Genomic DNA, 27,856 nt, shown 5'->3' on the forward strand with positions numbered 1-27,856 from the left:
TAGTTTGCTGGATTGTTTTTTAATGGAAGATGTGATCAGAGTTACAGTTGAGGCCTGAATGAGGACAGCGATACACAACAAATATTGGTGCAAAATACTGGGAGAATCCAACCTCCTTTTAACAGAGAGAATGCAGGATGGGACTTCCTCTGGTGCTGAGAGAACATCACCTTAGATGCATCACCCTCCCTTGCCCGACTGTGACAGCAAGGGGGTAAACAGTTTAACAGGTTACAGTCCCTAAGTAAGGGTTGTGTCAAACAACAGAACAGCTGCCCTGAGAAAAGCTGGGACTTCCAAACTGCTGACTAGCAATACTGCAGAAAATGCTGCGTAAGAGACAGACATGGGGAGAGGATATTTTATTGACTGGATACCAATGGGGACGGAGAGGCTGGGACCTGGCCACAACTCCTTAAGAGCAGGGATTGGATATTCGGCCCATGAAGATGATGGTGTTGATGGCAACTTCCCGGATGAGGAGCAGGAAGGGCCTGTTAGCATTGAAGACCATTTTGTTCATGGGAAACGAACGCCCCGAGATCATGACTACGGTAGAAGCTGCTGCCTCACTGCCTTCCTCATTCACCTGCCGATCAGACGGAAGATGGGATTAACATACAGTCCTCACGTACACGGGGCAGATGTGCATGTTGCAGCACCCCCTTACTTCCAGGTTGGCTGGGAGTGCATGAGAGAAAAGTCACAGTCACCTGGCTGTAAAACGCTCACTCCCACTTGTGAGAGGAGAGGCACGTTGGGTGCAGAGCTCCCAGGCCCTGCTGGCTGCAGGAGATACACCAGGCTTCTCCACATGGTACCACAGAGCACCCGCCCCCTCTGCTACGGTTAACAGAGGATTTTCAAGGAGCTGTTTTAAAAGGGTTCCCCCATTGTTTTATGGATCTGAAGCACACAGAAGAATACCCAAGCATCATTTTATGTGAAAGTCATGAGACAGTCCTTTACACCTGGTTAACACTCCATGCATCCGGACCTAAGAGGCCAGATTTTCAAACTCATTTGCTTCCAAACTCTGATGCGTATGTGTAACCCCATGATTTCCAGCACATGGGTAAGTATGGTCCTGTGCAAATCGCAAGGGCCTATACATGCCTGAAAAACAGGCCCACAAACCACCTGTGCTATTCTCATCAATACACCAACAATCCTGCAACAACAGGGGGATGAGGGACTAGTGCCCAGACTCTCAAAGGTTCTTCGGCACTCAATTCCTACTGGTTTTGGTGGGAGTTCAGCGTCCAGGTACTTTTGAGGATCTGGGCCTAGCTGACTTAGATGCATCCTTCTCTGTCTCTAGATTCTCCTAAGTTCTAAATCTGCAACATTAGCTGCGGAAGCAAGACCAGCATCACGATCACTGGCTATTGAAATGTTTTTAAGCAAGTTTTATTGTTAAGTAAAAGGGTATTTGTTGTCTCATAACTTCCCAGGACAAACAACTTTAATATTAAAGCAGCAGGTCAGAACCGTCTAACTAAAATGATGACATTGAATTCGTTGCCCTGCCAAAACCCTGGATTCTCTGCCCCACCCCCTTTCTTTGGCAGCCAGCCTTACAGGGTATTTCTTGTATAGGCCCAACAATGCTGTAGGGGTCTGATCCAAAGCCCTCTGAAGTCAATGGGAAGACTTGACTTCAACAAGCTTTGGCTCAGGCCCTAGGTTCTTTACAGACTCCAAACCACACTTTCTACTTTGTGCTGTTGGGCTTTGGAATTCAATTGTTGGTGGTTTCGGTGCCTTATCTTCACCTGCCACAGACTGGAACCCAGAAGAGTCACAGGCTTAGATCGGAAATTAGTGGCACAATTTTAAGTTTATCAGAGGGGAGAGAAGGGAAGGAAAAGGTTTTTGCTGCTGTTAAAAAGACTAAACAAAAAGTTACATTAAAAGAAACAAACCACAGGAGAGCACTGGAAAGCAAGGCTTACCTCAAGGAAGGCTTTGTGGAAAGCATCAGACACATACAGGTCTGTACGGCCCTCTGCAACTATGCCTAAAAAAAAACAAAAACAAAACAAGCCATAAACAGACAGGGAACTTCAAGAACAGCTTTTTGAGAAGACAATACCCCGAGCACCAAAACATTTTGCTCTCACACCAGAGGGAGTTTGAGGCAGATGATGACACTAATGGGGAAAGGGCAAATGAAATGAGGACAAGGGTCAAGCTAAAGATCCAAATTCTGCCCTGCTGCCATTGCATTGGGCCCACAGTGACTTCAGTGGAAATCCTAAGTGTTCGTATATAAGGGTAGATTTGGGCCCTTAGCACTGACTATTTTGCAGGCAAGTTTAGTGCTGGTGAAAAATGCCAGTCTGACAACCCTTTCTCTGTAGATTTCAACCCTGACCCAAACAGGCCACCCCTAGGATCAGCGGGGACTTTGCCCCAGTGGTGACACTGGATTTTGTGATCAGGACACTTGTGCGTGGCTCAGTGGAGAAGCCGCTACAATTCTAGCACTGCTTTAAAATACTTGGCCCCTCTCCACAGAGTGCTCCTTCATTTCAGTTCCCTGCCCCTGCTCTCAGTGTGGGAACCTGACAGGACTGACCTGGGAGCTTGGCACTTTCAGGGCTGAAGAGATCCACCAGCCCCATGTGCTGCAGCTTCTCCTTCAGGCTGAAGTTGTCTTCGATGCGGAAGCGGGGGAGGTAGACAGAGAGCAAGATCTCCTTCATAGAGCCCAGCCAGCTCTGCAGCTGCTCTGGGGTCAGGTCCCGCTCCACTTGTCCAAGAGAATTGCCCATGGTGGGCAGGATGAGAACCATGGTGATGTCATCCCCTTTGTACGGTAGCTCCACCACCTGCACGTGGTCGCTGGGGACGGTGACATGACGGAACTTTTTCTCCTGGTACATCATGGGGGTGGTACAGATCTGGCCGTCGCTTCTATAGAACTTATCCCTTTTTGTGTTCTGAGCAAGGAACTGCGATTTCCAGTGCCCCTAGGGGACCATGATAAAGGCAGACAGTAATCAGCCACAGATCAGAGAATCCCAGCCCCACGCATGCTGAGCCACGGGGAACCAGTGCAGTTCTCTCCCCTCTTTAGAAAGGGACACTCTCCGGACCATCATTGGCTTCCCATTTGTTACTAGCGGTACCTCCTGTTTTTCATGCTAGAGATGGGCAGGACGAGGGGCGGTTTTGGCTGTTGCAAAACTTCAACGAGGATTCCATTTTTCATGAGCAAACTGAGATCAAGGTCGCAATGAACCTGAATCCCCCAAAGTTTTGTGAGAGAAGGAGCTGGCTCCCCACTGTTGTGGTGAATAGTGCTTTGGATTTCTGTAGTGAACAATGAGGTTAGCCTCACTACCTCCCCCCAACCCACGGTGGGGAGGGGGCTATGGATAGGGAAACAGACACAGAGAGGCTAAGTGACTTAGGTGACACCACATAGCAGCTCAGTGACGGAGCTGGTTAGGGAACGGACAACTCCCCTATCCCAGAAGGATGCTCTTCAGCCCCCCCCCACTACCTCCCCGAAACAGAATTAACGTACAGAACTCACTGGCTTGTCCCCAGTTGTGATGATTGTTGACTGTGCATCTCACCCCAGCTTGGGCAATGAAATCAGACCAGTCATATGTACGTTCTGGGCTGCAGAATTTGGAGCTAGATTCAAATTTCAGACCCTTTCCATATCTTAGGGGTGTTTGGATCTGGGATTTTGGCACAACCCAAATAAAGGCCAGCCAAAGAATTCTGATCTGGATTCCAGACCTCTCCCCGCAACACACATAGATCAGGGATGGGAAGGTCCAGGTTTTTGGTTTGATTTGCATCCCTCTCTACCTTATAGTGAACTTCACTTTTCAGTTCTCTGTTCCAATGTTGGTGTGTTTGGGTTTTCACTGCTGTCCCCTGTTTGACTCTCACACAAGTCATCACAGCTGACAGGTCTGAGCCAGCATCTTCATTTCTTAAAGCTTCAGTGTGTCTGGGTTAGGAGAATGATCTACTGACTTCTCATCACCTCACCCAAAGCCTGGCTGTAGACCCCCTCTCTCCCTAGGGGAGCAGATTTCCCTAGGGTTGTTTACTGTACCTTAAAGTAAATGGTGTTGACCAGCACCAGGACAGTGAGGTCATCAATGCCTCCCTCAGGGATCACATCAGTAATTCGCTTCTCGGTTTTATTAGCGATCCACTCGTTAATTAGAGTCCTAGACTGCTCCGGCTTTTCCTGGAGGAAGAGACCCAAAACAATAAATTATATGGGGGATTTTCAACACCCCATTGTCTCTCTCTGTAGGAGGCAGCCACCAATAATTGGTGGGTCATGTTCCCAGTGCAGACCATGTGTTCCGAGCACCATGCTGCAGTACTCAGAAGTCAGAAGCTTGTAAATGGATAAACCAGAATCTGAGCTTAAAGCAGGTTTGGTCAGTAGCAAACCTGTGTTGCATTCACGCACACTCAGTCACATGCAGCCCCGTGCCCCTAATTCACAGCACCCATTAGGCCGCTCCAGCGAGGTGAGGGAGAGAGAGAATTTATCAACAGCACAAGGGATAGAAACTAAAGTCCTTCGGACTCACTTTGAAGTTCAAGGGCCAGAGTTTGGCTCCGTAAACCACCTCACTGATGTTCTGGTAGGTCTCATTGAAGGTCAGAGATTTCTCCCCAAAGAGACGATTGGCCGACACCAGCTCTGAGGATTTGTTGGCCTTCTTATAAAGCCGGCAATTCAGCTTGGCGAAGAAGAAGTGGATCTGATCAGATGTCTTCTCTGAAATAGTGTCAAACCGGAAAACCTAGGGAACCAAAGGAGTGAGAAGGAATCCCAGACCTGGCTCCCCATTTCCTGTAGCCACAGGCAGAGGGGACAGGCTGATGACCGCTCATTAACTCCACAGACACAGGACCACTCACTCTGGACTTGATGAGAGCTCTTGGTTTGTTTGGTTTTATTCACATGGAAGCAGAGATAGGCCTGATCCAACCCCCTGGATAGGGTCTGGAGATTTTAGACCTGTGGAGTTTAGACACATCCACAAACTTCGCAGCTGAGCCCCCCTCTCTCTCTCCATGAAAGCTGGGTGCAGTTGTGCAGAAACAAGATTTATAATGTCCAGAATACAAACACCATTTAACAAAGAAAAATGTCTATATAAAAATCATATGGCTGCTCCTCTTTCTCCTCCTCCCCTTCAAAGCACAGATGTCTCCCCTCCCACGCTCAGACTATACCCTACCCATCCTCCTCCCCAATTGTCTCTTTTGCCTGATCCCTTCTCTCTACCCTCTTAAGCCTCTACCTTACACTAAGAACAGCCTCACAATTCTTGTTCACCAACCATCCTCCCCCTCTCCTTTCAGGAAGCGAATGGAGCCCTTATGGCTGCTGCATGTGGAATCAGGAGACCTGGCTTCTTTTAAATCCTGGTCATTAGCCTGGGAAACTGGGAGACCCAGTTTCAGTTCCCAGCTCTGCTGCAGGATTCCTGCATGACTTTGGGCAAGCCACTAAGGGTTTGTCTACCCAGGAAATGTTTCTAGTTATACCACCAGTATAGTCACACCACTGCAATCATACCAGTGTAATTACAGGTTTCAGAGTAGCAGCTGTGTTAGTCTGTATTTGCAAAAAGAAAAGGAGTACTTGTGGCACCTTAGACACTAACCAATTTATCTGAGCATAAGCTTCCGTGAGCTACAGCTCACTTCATTGGATGCATTCAGTGGAAAATACAGTGAGGAGATTTATATACACACAGAACATGAAAAAATGGGTGTTGTTATACACACTGTAAGGAGAGTGATCACTTAAGATGAGCTATTACCAGCAGGAGAGCGGGGGCGGGGGGGAGGAGGGGAACGTTTTGTAGTGATAATCAAGGTGAGCCATTTCCAGCAGTTAACAAGAACATCTGAGGAACAGTTGGTGGGGGGGGGGGGGGGGGGGAATAAACATGGGGAAATAGTTTTACTTTGTGTAATGACTCATCCACTGCCAGTCTCTCTATTCAAGCCTGAGTTAATTGTATCCAGTTTGCAAATTAATTCCAATTCAGCAGTCTCTTGTTGGAGTCTGTTTTTGAAGTCTTTTTGTTGTAATATTGCGACTTTTAGGTCAGAGATCGAGTGACCAGAGAGATTGAAGTGTTCTCCGACTGGTTTATGAACGTTATAATTCTTGACATCTGATTTGTGTCCATTTATTCTTTTACGTAGAGACTGTCCAGTTTGACCAAAGTACATGGCAGGGGGGCATTGCTGGCACATGATGGCATATATCACATTGGTGGATGTGCAGGTGAACGAGCCTCTGATAGCGTGGCTGATGTGATTAGGCCCTATAATGGTGTCCCCTGAATAGATATGTGGACACAGTTGGCAATGGGCTTTGTTGCAAGGATAGGTTCCTGGGTTAGTGGTTCTGTTGCGTGGTTGCTGGTGAGTATTTGCTTCAGGTTGGGGGGCTGTCTGTAAGCAAGGACTGGCCTATCTCCCAAGATTTGTGAGAGTGATGGGTCGTCCTTCAGGATAGGTTGTAAATCCTTGATGATACGTTGGAGAAGTTTTAGTTGGGGGCTGAAGGTGACAGCTAGTGGCGTTCTGTCAGAGGCTCGTTCACCTGCACATCTACCAATGTGATATATGCCATCATGTGCCAGCAATGTCCCTCTGCCATGTACATTGGTCAAACTGGACAGTCTCTACGTAAAAGAATAAATGGACACAAATCAGACGTCAAGAATTATAACATTAATAAACCAGTCGGAGAACACTTCAATCTCTCTGGTCACTCGATCTCTGACCTAAAAGTCGCAATATTACAACAAAAAGACATCAAAAACAGACTCCAACGAGAGACTGCTGAATTGGAATTAATTTGCAAACTGGATACAATTAACTCAGGCTTGAATAGAGAGACTGGCAGTGGATGAGTCATTACACAAAGTAAAACTATTTCCCCATGTTTATTCCCCCCCCCCCACTGTTCCTCAGATGTTCTTGTTAACTGCTGGAAATGGCCCACCTTGATTATCACTACAAAAGGTTCTCCCCCTCCCCCCCACCCCCGCTCTCCTGCTGGTAATAGCTCATCTTAAGTGATCACTCTCCTAACAGTGTGTATGACAACACCCATTTTTTCATGTTCTGTGTGTATATAAATCTCCTCACTGTATTTTCCACTGAATGCATCCGATGAAGTGAGCTGTAGCTCACGAAAGCTTATGCTCAAATAAATTGGTTAGTCTCTAAGGTGCCACAAGTACTCCTTTTCTTTTTACCAGTGTAATTATTCATGTGGACATGCTTATTCAGGAATAAGAGTCCACCTGGGGTGTTAAACCAGTGTAACGATAGTGGTTTAAATTCATATCTCTTTATTTACACCAGTATAACTTTCCCAGGCAAAGCCCTAACCTCCCTGGGCCTCGGTGCCCCTTCTGAAAAGGGAGAACAGCACTTCCCTACCTCACAGGGGTGTTGGGAGGATAAATATATTAAAGATTGTGAGGTGCTCGGATACGACAGTAATGGGGGCGCATCTAGGTATCTTAGTCATATGACTCTGCTACAGAGGAAACTGGTGTCAGCCGAAGGACCAGCACATCTGGCTCACAATCCTGTGCCCAGAGCACACCTCTCACTTGGTTAGTCAAAGCGGAGCAGTACAAGCAAAATGAACAAGCTAGAATCCCAATTATAATTGGGGGCTCAAACAATCTGCCATTCGGGTAATGGGTGGATCTTGTTTCTGGAACTGCTGCTTTGTTACAGCCCATGCAATCATTTACTCATGAGGCAGGAGCCCTCACCTTGCTGCAGTAACTTCTGCTTAGAGATCTAATGCCAAATAAAAAACAAGCCATTTATATTCTCAGCTGCACTCCCCTCCATTGTCTTCTATCCCATGGAGCTTTCATACACGCTATGGAGGAGCCCTCTGAAAACTAACACTGCCATGGCCCCAGTAGGAAACTAGAGACCCTGAAAGTCACAAGATTTACAGCCTAGTGACAGATGCCTAAAGTGCCCTTTTCTGACTACCGTGAGAACCAGAAAACCTGCTCCTCACTTCGACTGCCCTCTGTGTCAGCTTTATTGTCAGACTTTCCAAAGAGACACTCATGCTGATAGAAGCTCATTTCACTCAGGCCACCCGAGAGTCACCACCCGGCAACAACTGGGTGTGGATCTGGAGAATGCCCTTGAGCTAGCTCCAGGGAGATGCCTCAGGCACCTTTTCATTGATTCATATTTTTGCTAAATATGACACTGAGCCTATCTTGCTAGTCTACTGCAAATGGTGCTAGCTTAGCCTGCACATGTGAGCTCACAAGGGGCTGAATCCAGCCACATTAGCATCAGTGGGACTTATGCCATTGACTTCAATGGGAGCTGGATCACCCTGAGGTTCATTAGAAGCACACTGGTGGGACCACTCCGTGGTTAGCACCATAGATTTCCCTAGGGCAGGCATAGACTGTGATAACTGCACTGAGGATCTTCTAAGTGCCTTGAGATCAGTAAGGACTCAGTTCCCTGGATACTGGGTGATGCTGTGAATTTATGATGTCTGAACTCAGAATTTAGTCTGTGGTCTCCACCCCATCTTATTCATTCCAGGAGGCAGCCTTTGTCCGGCAGCATTTCCATGGAGCGATAGGAGAGTTCTTTTCCCTTATCCGGATAGGGGCATCCTGAGTTTGGGCTGCTGTAGGAAGGGGGAGGAACTCTAACACTAACCCCATGCCCAGGTTTCATTAGGTTTCCCTCAGTTTTCAGCACAAGGATGATCTATCCCTGCGTGTTAACATTGCCTAGCTACACATTGTCAGGTCCACTAGGAGCCAAGTATTTGCCTTCTCCTCGGTGCCCCTTGAAGAGTTTCCCGCTCCTCCATATGGAGCCAACAGGACCGAACCCAGAGTGCAACTGAAGAATTCACTTCAACCATTGGAGCTACAGGAGTTGGGATTCCCAACAGATCAGAGGAAAGCCAGCCTGGAGCTTCCTGCAGTGCTCTCCACGAGGACAGGTGTCCTGACAAGGGGCTTGTTTAGCCAAGAGGTCTTTCTCTCTAAGCAGGGAGGAGCTCTAGAGAGAGCTTTATCACCAACAAACAGCTGGCAGCCAGCCTTTAGTAACCTTGCCCTAACTTCAGTTGCTAGGATAGCAACTAGAAGAGGCTGAGGTGGCGCCACTCACCTCCATGAGCTGCTGGAGGGTGTTACCGCAAGCACCGAGTTTGGTCATTGCAAAGGCTGTGGAGATGCTGAGGGGTGACATGAAGATGTTTTCATTGTCATTCTTGGAATCTGCCAGGTATTTGTAGAATTCCGTGGCGAAGCGGGTGTTGGCCTTCGATAACTCCCAGACACGAGGATTAGTAGATTCTGGGATCTTCTCCTTCATTTGCTCCGACCCTAGCCCCTCGCTCTCCTTCTCAGGGTTACGGTAAATGCACATGGGATTCACTGGGATGTCCCTTGGCTTTGCAGTGCAGATATCTTCCACAGGGTGGTACTGAGGAGTTACTGCACCCCAGAGGCTGATGATCAACCACAGGAACATATGCATCCTCCTGAAACCAGAAAGAGAAATTACAATCCAGCTGCAATCCTTGCATGAGCCATCCCTCCAAATGGACTCATGGACATAACAGCCATGGTATCATGGCTCCTCTCCAAACTCACTAGTCCGACTGCAATCTTCATATGGAAATCATTCCATTCCTCAGGGCTGTCAATTAATCACAGTTAATTCACACAATTAACTCAAAACAATTAATTGTGATTAAAAAAATTAATTGCCATTTTCATTGCACTGTTAAACAATAGAATATCAATTGAAATGTATTAAATATTTTTGGATTTTTTTTTACATTTTCAAATATATTGATTTCAATTACAACACAGAATACAAAGTATACAGTGCTCACTTTATATTATTATTTTTGAATACAAATATTTGCACTGTAAAAATGATAAACTAAACAGACAGTATTGTTCAATTCACCTCATACAAGTACTGTAGTGCAATCTCTATTGTGAATGTGCAACTTACAAATGTAGATTTTTTTGGTTACATAACTACATTCAAAAACAAAACAATGTAAAACTTAAGAGCCTACAAGTCCACTCAGTCCTACTTCTTGTTCAGCCAACTGCTAAGACAAACAAGTTTGTTTACATTTATAGGAGATAATGCTGTCCCCTCCTTATTTACAATGTCACCTGAAAGTGAGAACAGGCATTTACATGGCATTTTTGTAGCTGGCATTGCAAGGTATTTACATGCCAGATATTCTAAATATTCATGTGCCTCTTCATGCTTTGGGCACCATTCCAGAGGACATGCTTCCATGCTGACCATGCTCATTTAAAAAATAATGCATTATTAAGTTTATGACTTAACTCCTTGGGGGAGAACTGCATGTTTCCTGCTGTTTTACACGCATTCTGCAATACATTTCATGTTATATCAGTCTCAGATGACGACCCAGCATATGTTGTTCATTTTAAGAACACATTCACTGCTGATTTGACAAAATGCAAAGAAGGCACCAATGTGAAGTTTTTAAAGATAGCTACAGCACTCAACCCAAGGTTTAAGAATCTGAAGCACCTTCCAAAATCTGAGAGGGACAAGGTGTGGAGCATGCTTTCTGAAATCTTAAAAGCACAACACACTGATGTGGAAACTACAGAACCCGAACCACCAAAAAGGAAAATCAATCTTCTGCTGGTGGCATTGACTCAGATGATGAAAGTGAACATGCATCAGTCCTCACTAATTTGGACGCTGTCCTCTAGAAGCATGAAGGGACATATGAATCTTTAGCATATCTGGCACATAAATATCTTGCGACACCAGCTATAACAGTGCTATACGAATGCCCATTCTCACTTTCAGGTGACATTGTAAATAAGAAGCGGGCAGCATTATCTCTTGCAAATGTAAACAAATTGTTTGTCCGAGCAATTGGCTGAACAAAGTAGGATTGAGTGGACTTTCTAGGCTCTAAAATTTTACAGTCTTTTGTTTTTGAATGAAGTTACTTTTTGTACAGAATTCTACATTTGTAAGTTCAACTTTAATGATAAAGAGATTGCACTACATTACTTGTATTAGGTGAATTGAAAAATACTATTTCTTTTGTTTTTTACAATGCAAATATTTGTAGTCAAAAATAAAGTGAGCACTGTACACTTCGTATTCGGTGTTGTAATTGAAATCAAAATATTAGAAAATGTAAAAAACATCCAAAAATATTTAAATAAATGGTTTTCTATTATTAACCATGCAATTCAGCACAATTAATTCTTTTAATCGCTTGACAGCTCTACTCTAAACATTTTCCTAGTCCTTAGCAGGAGATGAGCTCCATGCTCAGTCCCAGCTCAACTTTATGTTATTGAAAGTTACTAACATGGGAAATACCAAGTCAGCAGAGTGAGGGGACAGTAAAATGATCTTTTAGGCAGTCCTACAAGGTGTTAAACAGAGGTGCCCGCCCAGTGCCTATCGCTGTTTGAGGAGCTCAATGCACTTTACATTCATTAACACTCACTGTGCCCCTGCAAGTTATGTCAGTATTACTGATCGGAAAATCAGGCCAAGCAGAAAAGGGGCTATCAGAATGTCATACTCAAGGCACAGGTTAGCCAAATAACTATTACTAACTGATGGTCACACCTCTGCTCGTGCAAGGATTATAAATCCCACCACTTCTTATGTTGCTCTGATCAGCAGTAGCATAGCAGCCAGCCTAGCGTAGGCACAGTGGAATGCGCAGTATTGAGTACACCTGTTTGTAAGGCTTCCATCACTATGGTTTCTACATGCATTTTTGCATGGCTTAACATTGGGTCTGATCAGATATCCTATGCACTGCAGCATACAGACCACGCTCCTGTCTAGCTTGAAAGACAAGGAATGGAGACTTGGCTACTTGCCCAGGACTCAATATTCCATGGAGAGCCTTTGCAAAAAGATGGCTCTATCTTAGGTTTTCGCACAGTGCCCATTACCACAGTAACCCAGCATGGCATACTTTATGGCTAGGTGCAAGCTGAGGTGCATTTATCTAGGGTGATTCCATAGATATGGTTCCACTACCAGGAAAGTGCAGCCTCTGGCAGTACAATTTTTACTCAAAGGCATTTAGATAAAATGGTATTGGGAAGGAAGTGTGGCTTTGTGGTTAACATGGTGGCCTATGACACAGGAGATCGGGGTTCTATTCCTCGCTCTGTCAGAAACACTGTGCGTGACCTTGTGCAAAAATCACTTCCTCATCTAGAAGGGAGCTAATAATCCTTCCTCCGATCCTTCACGGTCTTGTCTCTTTAGACTGCAAGTTCTCCAGGGCAGAAATGACCTTGTTAGGTGTCTGCAGAATGGCTAGCACAATGGTCTTGCTTGAGGGTGGTAGCTGTTTTTATTATTTACATAGTAATAAACAATGCAATGGTGACAAGTGCTACAGAGAGACCTAGAAACAGAATGAAGAGCTGCAGGCGAATAGCCAGGAAAGCCACCCACAGTGCTAGCTTCTGAATGTTTCATTCCCAGTGGGAGCAATGAGTAAGGGGTCAAGGCAAAATTGAGATCTGCACCCAAGGGTCTCTGCTGTGTACATGGACAGCCAGAACTGCTGTTGCTTTCCTCACTTTTAGCCTACCATCTTCACTGGAGAAGGTTTTTCTGAGTATTATAACTGCTCCTCCAATATTGTATCAGTGACTGATTTTGCATCATATCTCCCATTTCAGGAAGTTAGGAGGAGCAGCAGCAAGCTGAAGGTCCCAACTCAGCTCTCAGTCAGCTGCAAGGAGAGGTTTCAGAGTAACAGCCGTGTTAGTCTGTATTCGCAAAAAGGAAAGGAGTACTTGTGGCACCTTAGAGACTAACCAATTTATCTGAGCATAAGCTTTCGTGAGCTACAGCTCACTTCATCGGATGCATACTGTGGAAAGTGTAGAAGATCTTTTTATACACACAAAGCATGAAAAAATACCTCCCCCCACCCCAGCCCCCAACTAAAACCCCTCCAACGCATTATTAAGGATCTACAACCTATCCTGAAGGATGACCCAACACTCTCACAAATCTTGGGAGACAGGCCAGACCTTGCCTACAGACAGCCCCCCAGCCTGAAGCAAATACTCACCAGCAACCACATACCAAACAACAGAACCACTAACCCAGGAACCTATCCTTGCAACAAAGCCTGTTGCCAACTGTGCCCACATATCTATTCAGGGGACACCATCATAGGGCCTAATCACATCAGTCACGCTATCAGAGGCTCGTTCACCTGCACATCCACCAATGTGATACATGCCATCATGTGCCAGCAACGCCCCTTTGCCATGTATATTGGCCAAACTGGACAGTCTCTACGTAAAAGAATAAATGGACACAAATCAGATGTCAAGAATTATAACATTCATAAACCAGTCTGAGAACACTTCAATCTCTCTGGTCACGTGATTACAGACATGAAAGTTGCGATATTACAACAAAAAAAACTTCAAATCCAGACTCCAGCGAGAAACTGTTGAATTGGAATTCATTTGCAAATTGGATACAATTAACTTAGGCTTGAATAGAGACTGGGAGTGGCTAAATCATTATGCAAGGTAACCTATTTCCCCTTGTTTTTTCCTACCCCCCCGACGTTCTTGTTAAACCCTGGATTTGTGCTGGAAATGGCCCACCTTGATCATCATACACATTGTAAGGAGAGTGATCACTTTAGATAAGCTATTACCAGCAGGAGAGTGGGGTGGGAGGAGGTATTTTTTCATGCTTTGTGTGTATAAAAAAGTGTATCTTCTACACTTTCCACAGTATGCATCCGATGAAGTGAGCTGTAGCTCACGAAAGCTTATGCTCAAATAAATTGGTTAGTCTCTAAGGTGCCACAAGTACTCCTTTTCTTTTTGCAAAGACAGGGTTATTTACAGGCACAGATATGCTGTCTGACAGCCTAATGTCCAAATTTTCAAAGCTAAAAGCCCTTGTAAAGACACGTGCCTTAGTGCCTATCATCATAGTGTCTAGGCATTGCTTTTTCCATAACCAGGTTATAGATCAGATGCATTCTTCAGGAGTCAAAAAAGCTAACAGAATGTTGGGAATCATTAAGAAAGGGATAGATAATAGGACAGAAAATATCATGTTGCCTCTATATAAATTCATGGTACACCCATATCTTGAATACTGCGTACAGATGTGTTTGGCCCATCTCAAAAAAGATATATTGGAATTGGAAATGGTTCAGAAAAGGGCAACAAAAATGAGTAGGGGTATGGAACAGCTTCCGTATGAGGAAAGATTAATAAGACTGGGACTATTCAGCTTGGAAAAGAGATGACCTAAGGGGGCGGGGGGAATAGGATAGAGGTCTATAAAATCATGACAGGTTTGGAAAAAGTAAATAAGGAAGTGTTATTTACTCCTTCTCATAACACAAAATCTGGGGGTCACCAAATGAAATTAATAGGCAGCAGATTTAAAACAAACAAAAGGAAGTATTTCTTCACACAACGCACAGTCAACCTGTGGAACTCCTTGCCGGAGGATGTTGCGAAGGCCAAGACCATAACAGGATTCAAAAAAGAACTAGATACATTCATGGAGGATAGGTCCATCAATGGCTATTAGCCAGGATGGGCAGGAATGGTGTCCCTAACCTCTGTTGGCCAGAAGCTGGGAATGAGTGACAGCGGATGGATCACTTGAGGATTACCTGTTTTGTTCATTCCCTCTGGGGCACCTGGAACTGGCCACTGTCAGAAGACAGGATACTGGGCTAGATGGACCTTTCGTCTGACCCACTATGGCCTTATGTTCTTATGAGTGAATTCCACAGACATGGGGCCACCCCTGGCAATACAAACTTTACTGAAAGGTGCTCAGATATCATTGCAAATGGCATGCATGCAAACCTAAATAGAGCAGAGAAGATTCGCTGGTCCTGCCTTACACCACGAGAGAACTGAAAGTGGTCATGTTTTAAACACAGATGATGGAATTCTAGTCTGACTGCAGTCAATGGCAAAACCCCCATAGGTAAGATTTTTATTTTTATTTTTTTTTTTTGCGCCCTTCTATCCTAATGCTGGTATGGGAGGGTCAGGTAGAGAATTGCTTAATCAGCTCAAAATTGCCAGGCTCCAAGCAGTCTCTTGCATCGTTCATGGGAAGTTCAGGAGTCAACACCCAGAACGCACTTTAGAAACAACCTCCTCCTCCCCCACCATAATCAGGGTCTACAATCTGAGTAATTTTCCACTCCAGTACCTTTGCTCAACAATGCTGTCTTCTGACAAGGGCAGCGTTCATTAGTGTTAAAAATTTATGGCTAACTCTCTAACAAACATGCTCCCTCCACAACATGCACTAAGACATCAGTCACTATTATTGGCTCCGAGTGCTTGAAAGCTTAACAAATATTAAAGAGTGTAAGCCTTTGTGGAATTGCTCCCACCAGAGCTTTTCTCTTGTGAAATTCCCAGGAAAAGGAGGTGCCCCTCTGAGGCAAATAGCCTATTAGAGAGACAAGTGAGAGAAAGCCAGGACTTTCCAAGCCTCCTTGAAACAATTTTGCCCCACTTTCCAGTTTAAGAAGTGAAGGGTTTGCAGGCATTCTAGTGAGCAGCACATGGCGTAACCAGGATCTTTAGGAAACCTAGATGGAACTCTACAAAAACAGCCCCTCAGCACTACAGTCAGGGATCCCTGACAGACAAGCAATCCAGCAGTGGCTGGAGTTTTTAAGTTTCTACAAAGTAGGATGAGTCCATGAGAAACCACGTTAATTAACATGAAAATCTCATTGGAAGCAAGCAGGACTGTGGAACCAATTCCTCTTACCTTGTGGTGTCTCAGATTCCTCGCCTACTGGACGTGATCTGCAACGTACAGTGACAGGCACGCTTGCTTTAGAGCAGGGGGAAAAAATCAGACACAAAGCTAGTCAATAGTAGCTTCTGCACTGAATTTCTGCCAGTCCACCAGTGCTCAGTCAAGTCAGGGGAGAGAGGGAGGGGAGAAGTGGGATGTTGAGGTCAAAGGTTGATGACCAACCGTGGAAGGTTAAGCAAAGAGTTGAACAAAGCAATGTTTGATCTGAAAAAGGTTTTAAAGTTCAGTCAGAGGAGGGAAAGTTTGGTCACCTTCTCCACATACACTCCAGGGCTCCCCAATTCTGGCTGATAAAACACACAGATGGAAGAGGGAAGAAACATCAGGTAATTGGTTTACATTCACCAGATATCATTTGTTGGCCTTTTAACTGAGAATAACTTTCAACATAGCCAAAGGAAGGACTGGTCATGGCCACTTCCCCTTAATTCATTGGGAATGTGTATTTCCTACCAGGACAAAAAAAGTACATTTGTATTACCGAGAAATTATCAACCTGTCCTGCAGCAAAGGGCTAAGAGCCTGGCCCAATGCACTCTGAAAGTCACAAAGATTCCCACTATAGTGGGTGTTGGAATGACACCAATTAGAAAGTTAAGGCTGCAGCAGAATTGTGATAAAAAAAATATCCACGTACATAGGGCAGCGTACATTGGCAGAGGGTAGACTATAGTGCAGATTCGGGACCATCTAGCCAGGATACAAGCCTCTCTCTGCTCCAAAAGTGATTTGATTTTTAAAACTGACAGCATGCAGGGTTGTTGTAGCCATGTCGGTCCGAGGATATTAGAGACACAAAACGGGTCAGGAGCTCTCTTTCAGTGGACCAACTTCTGTTGGTGAGAAGCTTTCGAGTTACACAGAGCTCTTCAGTCACCTTCTCTCTCTAGGCTCTTTTAGTGCTTTGCTGGATCAGAGAGTCACTGCAGCTGGGGGAGGCCCACAACACAGAAGACATATGTCAAGACTGTATAGGCACTATTCTTGTGTCTGACACAGTAAATGCATTAAATCAAATATTGTTTACTTTTTGTCTGGTTCTATGGAGCAGGCAGTTTTTGTCCTGATGCCATGCTCTGTTGCACTGGGCAGGTGTTGGCATCTCAGGTTCCTCAAGTGAGAGGTGAAACTGGTGACCCACTCACACTCTCCCCTGATGGCAAAGGTTCAGAAGCATCAGCCATACTGCTGTAAAGGTCTCCCATCTTCAACTCTAAGGAGAAAAAAGTCACCATTCACAACAGAAAATAAGAGGCTTTGCAGGTCTCCCCCAGTACAACTGGGAAGAGCAGACAGGCCTCCAGTGTGTGTCACTCTCCTTGGCAGACTGCCTTTTGAAATATTACAAACCTTTGGATGTGGCCACGCTTTTGAACAATGCACAGAGCACCATGTTGGCCCCAGTGACATCGAGGAGGGTGTTGCACATGAGGTAGTGGGGTGTGCGTGCGCGCCTCAGTTTCCCCATCTGAAAGCTGTTTTACTCTTGGCAGAGCCATGAAGAACCTATTTTGGGTGGCTTATGGGTCAGGAGACAAATTGGGTGGGGCTGTTTCGGAGCAAAGTAGTAAGGCTTTCACAGTCACTCCTCACGGGAGGAGAAAAGAAAGAGGTATTGAAGGATATTTGAGGAGGCTGTAGGAACAGTGGCCATGCTTTCTAGCACAGCAGCACATTGCCAGGTTCTTGCAGGGAGCCGTAGACAGGGAGACTCCAGGAACATCAGAGGAATCCAGCATTTAGAGCAGAGGACTGGGATTCAAGCAGCCCCATGCTCCAGCCCACTGCAACAGATTCCCTCAGTTGCTTTTGGATAAACATGACCTCTGCCTCAGTTATCTCATCCATAAATGGGGAGAATAAATGCTCTCTCTGGAAGGAATAAGGTAGGGGTTAATTAGGGTCCGTAAAGCACTCCGAACATGGAAACTGCTAATCCTTAGAGCAACCACAGATGCCTTCCTAAGGGATCAAACAGATTCATCACTTACTGTAGTTCTAAAAAGAAAATCCCAAGTTGTTTTCCCACTTAGGGTGGGCTCCCCAGCATCCTGGGACCCAGACTATTTGGGATGAGCAGCACACCTTTCAGCACAGTGCACTCTGAGCGTTAGTCACTCAACAGGAGTTTATGCAATCTGAGCATAACAACAGGCTGAGAACAAATGGATTTATGAGGGGGCCTTAAATGCAGTCACAGCCACTACCAGTCGCACAACAAAATGTGCACGACATGGGATGAATGATGCCTGGGGTGCAACGTTAAAGACGAACGTAGCATACACAAATATCTGAGTGAGTTGCCAGTTACAAGGGCTGCCCTTGGTTTGTGCTGAATGGGGTCAGGTAGGACAAGACAGAATTTTCACTGAAGAAAGAACTTGCTCCACACACTTGATGTCCCCCGCCCTCAAGAGGTCTAAAATCTGCACCTATTGTAGGTTTGCTAAAGCCAAGGAGTAGCAGGGGGCAGGGTGTGAAGAAGAGAGTGCACAACCACCACAGGTTGGGGGCCAAGCTTACTCTCATTCTGAAGAAAATGAACTAAAATAAGTATTTCAATGAGGTCAACTGCATTACAAACCTAAGACTGCCAGCCCTGCACTTCTAGAACACAGGCTCTTTAAACAATAAAGGATTGTCTCAAATATCCGTTTTTGTGCATGTCTGGAGGACATACAATGCACAAAAATCACTCTGCGCAAAGGAGAGGATTCGAGGTGAGTTACCACTGTGCCTGAGCCTGCCATGACTCCCTGACCAGAGAGGAAAGGGAAGAAGTCTTCAAAAAGGGGCACAGGCTTCTCTGCTCAGATACTGGGCAGCTCCCTACCCTGCAGGATTCTAGAGGCTGTACTGGAGAAAGAGCTTCATGATTAACAGGATCACATCACACAAACTTAGGTGACCACACACTTCAATCCCGAGAGAAAATGAGAGATATTTCAAATGTGTTCTCCATTAGTTTATCATTTAATACAAATGCTGACAGAAAAGCTGATAAGACCTTATTGACACTTCCACCTGTTTACAAACCCCAAAATGAATCACCCCCTTTCTACCTGTTCAAATAAATCCTCCTTTAGGAGCCTTAAAAACTATGCTGGAGCAACATGAGGCTGAGTCAGTTTCAAAAGGGAGGAAGGAAATAGCATTTCATCATGTTGCATTTTTATATAACCACCATACACACACAATAGGTTTGTTTTTTAATACAGAAGTGAAATCAGAAATGCAAAGCAAACCAATTAAAATCACGAGGGAAAATATTAACTTTCCAACCAGACACTCTCCTGGTTTTAGTATCGGTCAACCCCCTTCTTCCCCTCAACATAATATACAGAGGCTTTTACTTTTAAATTTCAATTTCAGAATACTGTGAGGATTAAAACACAGGGGAAGGAAGAAAAGGCAAATTGTGCTGTCTCCCCAAAATGACATGTAGATACCTAACTCACACTGAAAGACACCTAACTACCATACATGCTTTTCAATAACTCCCCCAAGCCAAACCTCCATGTACCAGATTTCAGTTTCCCTGTGTGCACGCAGAATTCACAATTTATGGAATTCTACCCACATGTTCTATTTAATCTCTACTCTTTAAAAAGAGTGTTTTGAGCGGTACAAACAGTATTTATAATAATCAGCAAGTGTGGAATGTGCTGTCCCTTTAAGTTTCAGGACATTTTTTTTCTTGACAGGGAGGAAAAAAGGGGAAAAGCAACAAGAGGCTACTTCAAACAAAAGAAAGAATGACATTTTGTTCAACGCTGACCTACAGGAATGGCATACAGGCATCCTTACTTATCCAAAGTACTAAATAAGTTCAAGAAGTCATTCATGACTCGACTCAAATCTCATGGTCTCCTTTATTATCCTATTTTTGTTTAATTTTATTTTAATTTTTTTTGTTAAATATACCTCTGCAGGGCACAATCACATACAATCAATACGATTGGTAAATTACACAAGCTCTATCCCAAGCATATATGCACCAATGTTAAAAAGTTATTTTTAAAAAACCAAAACAAAAAAATAAAATAAATTCCACCCAAAAAGGTGATAATGACTGCAGAATGTCTCGGGGAGACCGGTATGAGCCTAAGAAACCAAAGAAAACTAGGCTTACAAATAAAAGTATTTCTGTAGAGAAATCCCACAACTGGAAACAGTTAGGTGGCTTCTGAAGTGGGAATGCATGTGGTTGTGTGTGTTCGGTCCCTTAACTGTCATAATCCCCCTCCCCTCCCCCCCCACACCTAATACCCACTTCCCCATAGAGTGGAACAAAATGGGAACAGAGCTCTTCACATTACTATCACCAGTTATCAAAAGCGGAAAAAAATAAAATAAACCAAGCTACAGTGTAGCTGATAAGCTGACCTTCAAGGAAAGCTCCTCTTAGCACAGAGGCTGCTTACCTGGCAAGCAGAAGCCACAGGGAAGGCAGAAATTCCTTACACTAGAAAAGCTAAGAGTCTCATGTTATTGGCTATTTTGTCCACATTGCAACTGCCCACTTAGGAGAAGCTGCAAAGGAATGGCATAAAAATTATTAACAATGGATCGGCTATGTTGCTTGGGGGGTTATTTCTCCTCTCCTGACTCAGGCTGTTTTCTGCATGCAGAGAAAGCTTCTGCCACCTCTAATAAAAGCTAGAAAAGAGCTCACTGCATAGGTCCAGTTGTGGGATCTATCCAGTACACAATCTGGTTTGGATGCCAAAGACTTGTGAGTATTATCTGCCACAAATTAACAACAACTTTAATGTTACAGAGAAGCAAATGATTTTTAGTTTATACCATAAACATCAAATACATTACAGGATTTTGTTTTTTAGTTACAGATACATATACATATTTCAGTATATCTAATACTTTTTCTTTTCATGGACTGCATCTCCCTTTAGTTGTACTTTCCCCAAGACAAAACTTTTTTTCTATTTTTAAGTTGATACTGCTGTGTTTTCCTTTTGGCCAAAAAACTTTCAGAACCAGGAGGAACTGGTGAAACTTACGTAACTCCAGATCTATTGGGCAAAAGCATCCAGAATCTGGTGGCTGGAGCTCAACACCTGAATGGAAGATGTCTGATTTTCAGAGGGGTTGAGCATCTGCAGCTCCTACTGGACTTAGAGGTTAACTCTGTAGAAGCTGCAGGGGCTCACTAGCACTGAAGCTCAGACCACTTACTCAGGTGGCTGAACTGTCAACATCCAAGTTGGGACATTTTGGCCACAGTGTTACGAAGTTCCACCTGCACTGGGAGGCTGTTGAGAAGGAAGTCCAGTGTACACAGAGGAAGAACCAAGTTCTTCATGCACTTCTTCATTAGAAGATTTCAAAGAAAGCTCCACTCTCTCTGCTTACAGTGTTCAGAGTTCCCATGGCATGAAACAACTCTCACCACTTATTCAATCATTTTAAATGACATTAAATGCTCCTTTCCCCTCCAATTAGGGTCCCATCTACATCACAACAATCAACTGCTTCCAAGGATGAGGCATGATCAAAGACACAGTTAACACCTGTTTTTTTTTACTATGATGTAGAACCTGTGTCAGGAAACTCTGTTGGAATAAGGTCCCACAGACCAGTTGACTTGACATGTAACTGAACTGGCACTTAAGCCTCTTCCCAGTATCTGCCATTTTGTCAGAAAGCAAGTAATTGATGGCATCAGGATTTAATTTTTATATTTCATATTAAAGTTACGGTGAGACAAAATCAGTTTCAATGTCATATGAACAATCTTGGCCATGTACTCACATACTGCAAAGGACACGAATGTCACTTCTCAGCACCAAGGCTGTCTTTACAAGGTGGCTCAGAAGTGCTGATTAATTTTTAATATAAATTGAGATTATATTTAGCATGACCGGCCTTTCACCAGGTCAATGTCTGAATCACTATGCTGAACAAGACAGGGGAAGCATTTTAGTATGTTAAAGGGATGTATAATCTTGTGGACAGTAGCATCAATCACTGTCAATACTGCCAATATTCGGAGGTGGGGCAGAAAGTGTACATGTTTTAGAGACAAGGGGAGGAGAAGGGAATCAATATAATGGATGGTTATGGAGGTGAAGTCATGCCAGTTATTCTGCCTGCTCATTTAAACTACTCTATGTACTACTTCACATTCAAACAGCTTTTGCACGGATTTGTTTTCCCTTTGTTAAACAGAGGAGGCTAGCAGGCAGCACTGCTACTCAATGTTCTCATTTTTAGCACTGAATTTCTTGGGCTTTTTTCTTAAAGTTTAAGTCAATTTTTGACTGAAGACAGCTTCTTGACAAAGTGCTCCCTCTTCAAAAAGCTGCCCTGAGGGTTGGTACTTATCACTGACCTGTGGCTGTCAGAATATTTTTAAAATCTCCACACTTTTGTGAATGGGAACAGCAAGAAGCTGAGGGTTTTCTGATTACTTTTACAGTTTAGGTATTCCCCTCTGAATTTCAAAAGCATAAACTGGCAAGAGATTTCAGTGAGCCCACTGAAAGTAGTAAAAACAAACAAACAAAAAAACAGCTTTACTGTATATCAAACTCAAAAGCCCAATTCTACTTCTTTGCAGTTCAGTGAGTTTGTCACAGATATTAAATGCTTGTTCTCAGTAGACAACCATGTCCTTGCATGAAGTATTTGTACTGTATTTGATTTAAAGCAACGTTTAAAGTTCGACAGGAGTCATGTCAGTCTCACTGGACTTCCTTAGAAGTCAGCAAAGATTCACGTTTGCAGCAAACTAGTTTTTAGAAATTTTAATTTTAAATCCGCAAAATCCAACAGGTTAATCAAGGAATAATTTTCATAAACATGGCTTTTTAAACTATGTAAACTTCTAAGTGCCTTCTCTGCTACCTGTAAATTAGCTGAGTGTGCGCATGGGAGTGGATGAAAGAACAAGTATGAAAGTTAGACTCCAAAATATATTAGGTGCTTAAACACACCATTTTCAAATTGTGTAACTAGATGAACTGAAGCCACTATTTAACATATGTTTAAGGCTTGACAATCATTAACTGTGCAAACTGCTACCAGGAGAATACAGTCAACTCACAAAATTCTACAAATATTTGACTATCAAAATGGCTATCCTGGGGGGAAAAAAAGGTGAAAAAAGTAAAGCACAAGTCTTTGGCTCTCCTTTAAAGAAAAACAGCAGTTTACCATGTTTATACAGACCCCCTGTTTGCCTACCAGTAGGGGCAATATCACATTTGTGCATCACTGAGTAATAACACCATTAGAAAAGGCAACTTCACAGAAGTTATTGGCTAAGCGAATTCATTTGAATGCTCTGTTTTGAGGCAGCAAGCTGTCACTGTTGCACGATCAGGGAGGATGATGGGCAAGCCAGAGGGGTGGACTAGAGGGAGATAACAAGGGTCAGTAGAACCTAGACAGCTGAAGAATTTGAGGTTAAAGTGGTAACAGGACTACATGTATGAAAGGTGCTCAGATCCACAGGATTTCTATTTTGAAATGGTGCAGGGCAGCCTACAAACGGCCAGAAGATAAGGATATAGATTTCGACAATTAAGATTGGGGAACTGGGGCACATGTAGGAAGGAAAAACCCATGATACTCCAGGAAAAATTAAATTGTTTATACTCCTAGTGGGTCAACTATTTGTGTCTGACATTGTGAAGACTAGCGTACTATTTGAAGTGTCTCATTTTTAGGGTTCCGTGTACATTATGGTTGAAACTCTGCTAGCAACAAGCACTCAAAGGTTCGATCTACACCAGCAAATCTACCCTACTTGCCATACAACATGATAGTGTCCCAACAGTATTCCAACACTGTTCTTGCTGGAGTAGATGGGACCAAGCCAGGCTGTAGCAGTTTCATTTAACTGAAATGGACAGTGTCCTGGTGTAACAGGGACAGGAACAGGACACAGAAATGAGTGAGGCAGTAAACATAGCTTGTCTATGGGAATTTAGGTTATCTGCTTTAACAATCAGTCCTTGCACCTGAAGAGTAATGGGTTCTCTCAGCTCTGCTGGCAGGATTTTTCCACAGAAAGTGGATTTCAGATACTGTCTTCATGAAAATTTAAAACCTTTTTCTGGTTCCCTATTTTCACTAGTTTTATCACCTAAACTTCTCCAAAGAAACACAGGGAAAGAGCAAGAGCAGGAGAAAAAGGAAACAAAGCCAAAATCAATAAGGTTTGCACATATTAAACAGACAAGTTAACAAGCCAAACGACAATGTTGAGCAAACAGGGCATTCACCTGGAGAGACTGATCAAAACAAGGACACTATGCACAAAAAGTACAGCACAAACGGGTGGAAAAACAACATAAAGGTACTCTTTCTAATCCATAGGTTTAGGAGCATTTACCCTTGCTGACCTACATGTAGTGATCTGAGTAGTTCTTACTGTAGAATTTTTCTTTCCCTGGCTTAGAGAGAAGAGGGTCAGTTTTGAACTGGGAATTAAACTAGTTGGCACAACAGATAATGGGCCATAATTTTTTGCTCCCTCCAGATTTTCTTCCTACGGCGGAGGAGAATGTGCCATAGCATGCAATTTTTTTTTTTTTGATAATTTTCATTACTTTATGTAAAGAAGAGTTTTCTAGTCAAAAGTAGAAAATCTGGCATTCTGCACTTGCCCTCCTAGATTAGGATACTGCACTAAATTATCTTGACTAAAATGAGCTTATGTTTATATTAACACAGCAAAAAAAAAAAGGTTCTTAAAAATAACACAGTCAAAGCTGACCTGGTGTTGGTGACCTTCACTTCAGGAGTAGAGACCACAGCATGGGTCCCTGAATCAGCTCACTCACCAGCATGCTGTCAAGACAGCGCACTGAGCCCACCCTAACAGGGAGAAGAATGGAACAGAAATAATCTCTCAGCGAAGCCAGTCCAGTCCTCCTAAACCGGAAGGATGGAGACCATGATCAAGGAAGGGGCAGGGTGTAAACATGTGTGAGTGGGAGAAATAGTGCAGCTGGTGAGAATCCAGGGCAGAGAAGAGTCCTCCCCACAAATCAAGGGAAAAAATAAACAAGCCTCAAAACTGCTTTCCTTGGCAATTCTGAGGCCAAAGTTCAGCTAAGAGTGAAATAAATGTGCACGAATGCACGAAGAGTGTGGCTGTGTGCCAAAAATGCTTTATCTTCATTCAGTGCTTCTACCTCCCTATCAGACATTTGATCAGAACAGCTGCGCTCATGTGAAAAAATTCTTAAAACATACCCAATATATATACAGATATAACTATGTATATATGTATATATATATATTTATATATATAAATTTTTATTTAAATAAAAAAGAAAGCTCGAATCCCAAGCCAATATGTGTATCAAATCCTTGACCAGCCAGGTCTGTAGGGCATAATCAAATTCAATGTGAAATAGTATATAAATGCGGTGCCTTGACTGGGCAAATTAAATAATCGCTACTCAAAAGAGTCTTCTGTTTGGACACTCTACTGGTAGGCAATATAGTGGGACTGTATCTTCCCCCTCCCCCATTTTGTTTAAATTAACAGTATAATGGACGCAAAGCTTAGTCCAAGGTTCCTATGACCTCAGCAGGAATTAAGGGTTAAGAAACAACTAAACAAGAAAAGTATTAACTCTTGCTTTTACCCAACCAAAGCAATGCAATAAATTTATTACATAACCAGTGCTTTCTGATTTAGTAGTTAATCCAGAAAGAAAAACAAAAAGTAGGCCACGGGGGCATGGAGGGAGCAACACTGAACAGACTCTTCTCCACTGAGCTTTCTATTCAGAACGGCTCAGTTCAGTGCAGGCAAAAAGAGTCAAAATACATGCAGCAAGAGCAAACCCTCACTGATTTTTGTGCCTGTTAAGAGGAACTTTTCAGTGGAATGATACCACACAGAACTGAAAGGCTTGTGACTTCTTAAAACCTTTTCCATTCAGGTGTCAACTCCACCTACCCACCTCCATTGGGAGACTGAGCAAATGACATAGGTCACAAAAAATTCCTGGCTTTGAAGTATTCCAAATGCTTCTGGCAGGATCACTGTTGGACCTGAAGTGGCATTTCCGGATGCAACTTTTCTCCCACAGAGAAGAAATGCTGGCTTCTGAAAGGATTCCATGCAGCAGTGACAGGCAAAGCTCAAGAGCAGCAACTGGACTTCCAGACAACGCTGTCCAATTCTGGTATCCATGGATCTTACCAAGCATTTACTACTACTTCTACACTTGCCCTCCTCTGCTTTTGCTAATTGCCAAGTTTTGTGCAGGTAAACCAAGGTTCTCTTCCTCTTCCCATGAGAAGCCTTCACTGATACCACAAACAAATTTCAGGCCAGAGGTGGCAGATGATAAAATCAGAAGACTTCTATTTATACACAAGCCGCTCAGTAATTAGCAGTAAGGGGGAAAAAAGGCTATAATTGAAATAGTGTTTTTAAAACAGGCAAATGGAAGGCCTGTTCCAAAGCTCATAGAAGTCAATGGAAGTTTCTTCACTAACTGACTTCAGTGGGCTGTGGATCGGGTCCATAACAGGTAGTCCATGCTCTTTCTGAAGCAACCCTGGATACTATCATGATTGCAAGAGGCTGGGCGACAAAAAAAGACCCTTTATAAAAGACTATCTTCCCAGGCCCTAACAAAGGAAACTTCCATCCTTCTAAATAGTGGCTGATCAAAAAGGGTCTTTGCAAGCTAGTTTTCAGTTCTTTTCCTTCCTTAAAATCTGTTCTCGCTCTCTTTTTATCTTCCTATTGCAAGGGATGGAAACTTTTTGGTACCTCTGTCATGTTGCTCAGTGACAACTGCTTCTTGGCCAAGCAGCTCAGGCTCAGGAGCTGGACAACTAATTTCTTCAATCTCTCTCTGAAACATACAGGTCTCAACTAGTTGAGGCCCTCTGTCCTTTACTGAACTCTAATCCCAACCAAAAATACAATGTCATGATCAGTTCCTAGTTAAATAAATGTAATGTGCATACACTGGACTCCTTTTGCTACTGCTTAAATAATAGCCTTGGGGACACATGCTGCAGTGGGATGGATATTATGGAATGCTTTCACTGAGTTGAGATGATTGCATCAACTGTGGCTAAAAGCCAATGGTTACAAGTAGAAAGGTATTGTAAGCGTTGGAGAACGCCTAGTTACAAGAAATTCATTTTAAAAAAAACCTACTCATGTTTGCTGCATGTTTTCTGACACTGCAATTCATCACCTCCCTCCATCCTATGTCCCTCATTCACCTTTAAATTCATATAAGGAGGCAGCCAACATTGTTCGGAGGTGAAAGGGAGCGGAGGTGGTAAGGAATTATACACTGGGTATGTAATAATACCAAAGTAAAAGAAAAAACCTACTTCATTAAGATCATACAATTAATCAAACAGAGTATATATATATAATATCTTTTTTTTAAAGCCCTGGGATCCAAGGCGTCCGAAGTTATTAAAATAAAGTTCATTCACAGAACAAAAACAAATTTAATCTGAATTGCTTGCAGATACTGCTAATTTTTTTTTAATTAAAAAACGCATTAATGTGAACTATGTGCAGGGTTTGTTTCTAGTAGTGGTGTTCGTGCACATTGCCTCCGGACCTCCTGCTGCTGCTGCTCCTGCGTTTCTCTGACCACCTTTAGAGGGAAGTGTGATGGAAGCTACCAACTCCCCCTCCTCAATAGAAACACTGGGGGGATGCTTTCCTCACTTCATGGAGAAGAGGTGGGTGCAACTCCTGTTCTCTGGGAGTCCTGGTGGTCTCCTCCCCCTTCTGGATCCTCTGACAGGCTCAGAGATGTGGTCTTGTTTGATAGGAGGCTGATGTTCTCTTGCGACAAGACTGATCCATTTGGAACATCACTGTGGAAGGAAGGATGCGGAAGGAGAAAAGGAGGATAAACTGATTAAAAAAAACAAACTGTACAACAAGGCCCTGACTATTATT

The 27,856-nt window shown here is 43.6% G+C and overlaps 3 protein-coding genes across 18 annotated transcripts in view; 1 reads left to right on the forward strand and 2 right to left on the reverse strand.

Moving 5' to 3' along the window:
- Positions 1-20,500, forward strand: part of ZBTB37 (zinc finger and BTB domain containing 37) — a 60,501-nt gene extending 40,001 nt beyond the window's left edge. Inside the window, exon 4 of the mRNA XM_037906474.2 lies at positions 19,632-20,500. Coding sequence (XP_037762402.1) covers positions 19,632-19,754 — 123 coding nt within the window. The 3' untranslated portion in view covers positions 19,755-20,500. The remainder of the gene's footprint in view (positions 1-19,631) is intronic.
- On the reverse strand, positions 1-24,807 carry SERPINC1 (serpin family C member 1). Of its 3 annotated transcripts, none has more exons than XM_007061172.4 (7): positions 15,877-17,989; positions 9,199-9,574; positions 4,575-4,790; positions 4,082-4,219; positions 2,582-2,975; positions 1,956-2,020; positions 1-589 (listed from the first exon to the last, which is right to left on the reverse strand). In XM_007061172.4, the coding sequence occupies exons 2-7, from the start codon at positions 9,568-9,570 to the stop codon at positions 416-418; spliced, it is 1,359 nt and encodes a 452-aa protein (XP_007061234.1). In that variant the 5' UTR covers positions 9,571-9,574; positions 15,877-17,989; the 3' UTR covers positions 1-415. The 3 variants fall into 3 exon arrangements, with proteins under 3 accessions (XP_007061234.1, XP_037762403.1, XP_043377506.1); XM_037906475.2 differs by lacking the exon at positions 15,877-17,989 and adding an exon at positions 24,671-24,807 and having other exon boundaries at positions 15-589; XM_043521571.1 differs by lacking the exon at positions 1-589 and adding an exon at positions 600-681 and having other exon boundaries at positions 15,877-17,992.
- RC3H1 (ring finger and CCCH-type domains 1) overlaps positions 19,781-27,856 on the reverse strand; it is a 101,172-nt gene continuing 93,096 nt past the window's right edge. For all 14 annotated transcript variants that reach the window (XM_043521562.1, XM_037906467.2, XM_043521566.1 and 11 more), the window contains one exon: positions 19,781-27,771. In XM_043521562.1, the coding sequence (XP_043377497.1) occupies positions 27,621-27,771 (151 nt within the window). In that variant the 3' untranslated portion in view covers positions 19,781-27,620. The remainder of the gene's footprint in view (positions 27,772-27,856) is intronic.

The sequence above is a fragment of the Chelonia mydas genome, chromosome 8, assembly GCF_015237465.2.
Source record: "Chelonia mydas isolate rCheMyd1 chromosome 8, rCheMyd1.pri.v2, whole genome shotgun sequence".
Classification (NCBI taxonomy): Eukaryota; Metazoa; Chordata; order Testudines; family Cheloniidae; genus Chelonia; species Chelonia mydas.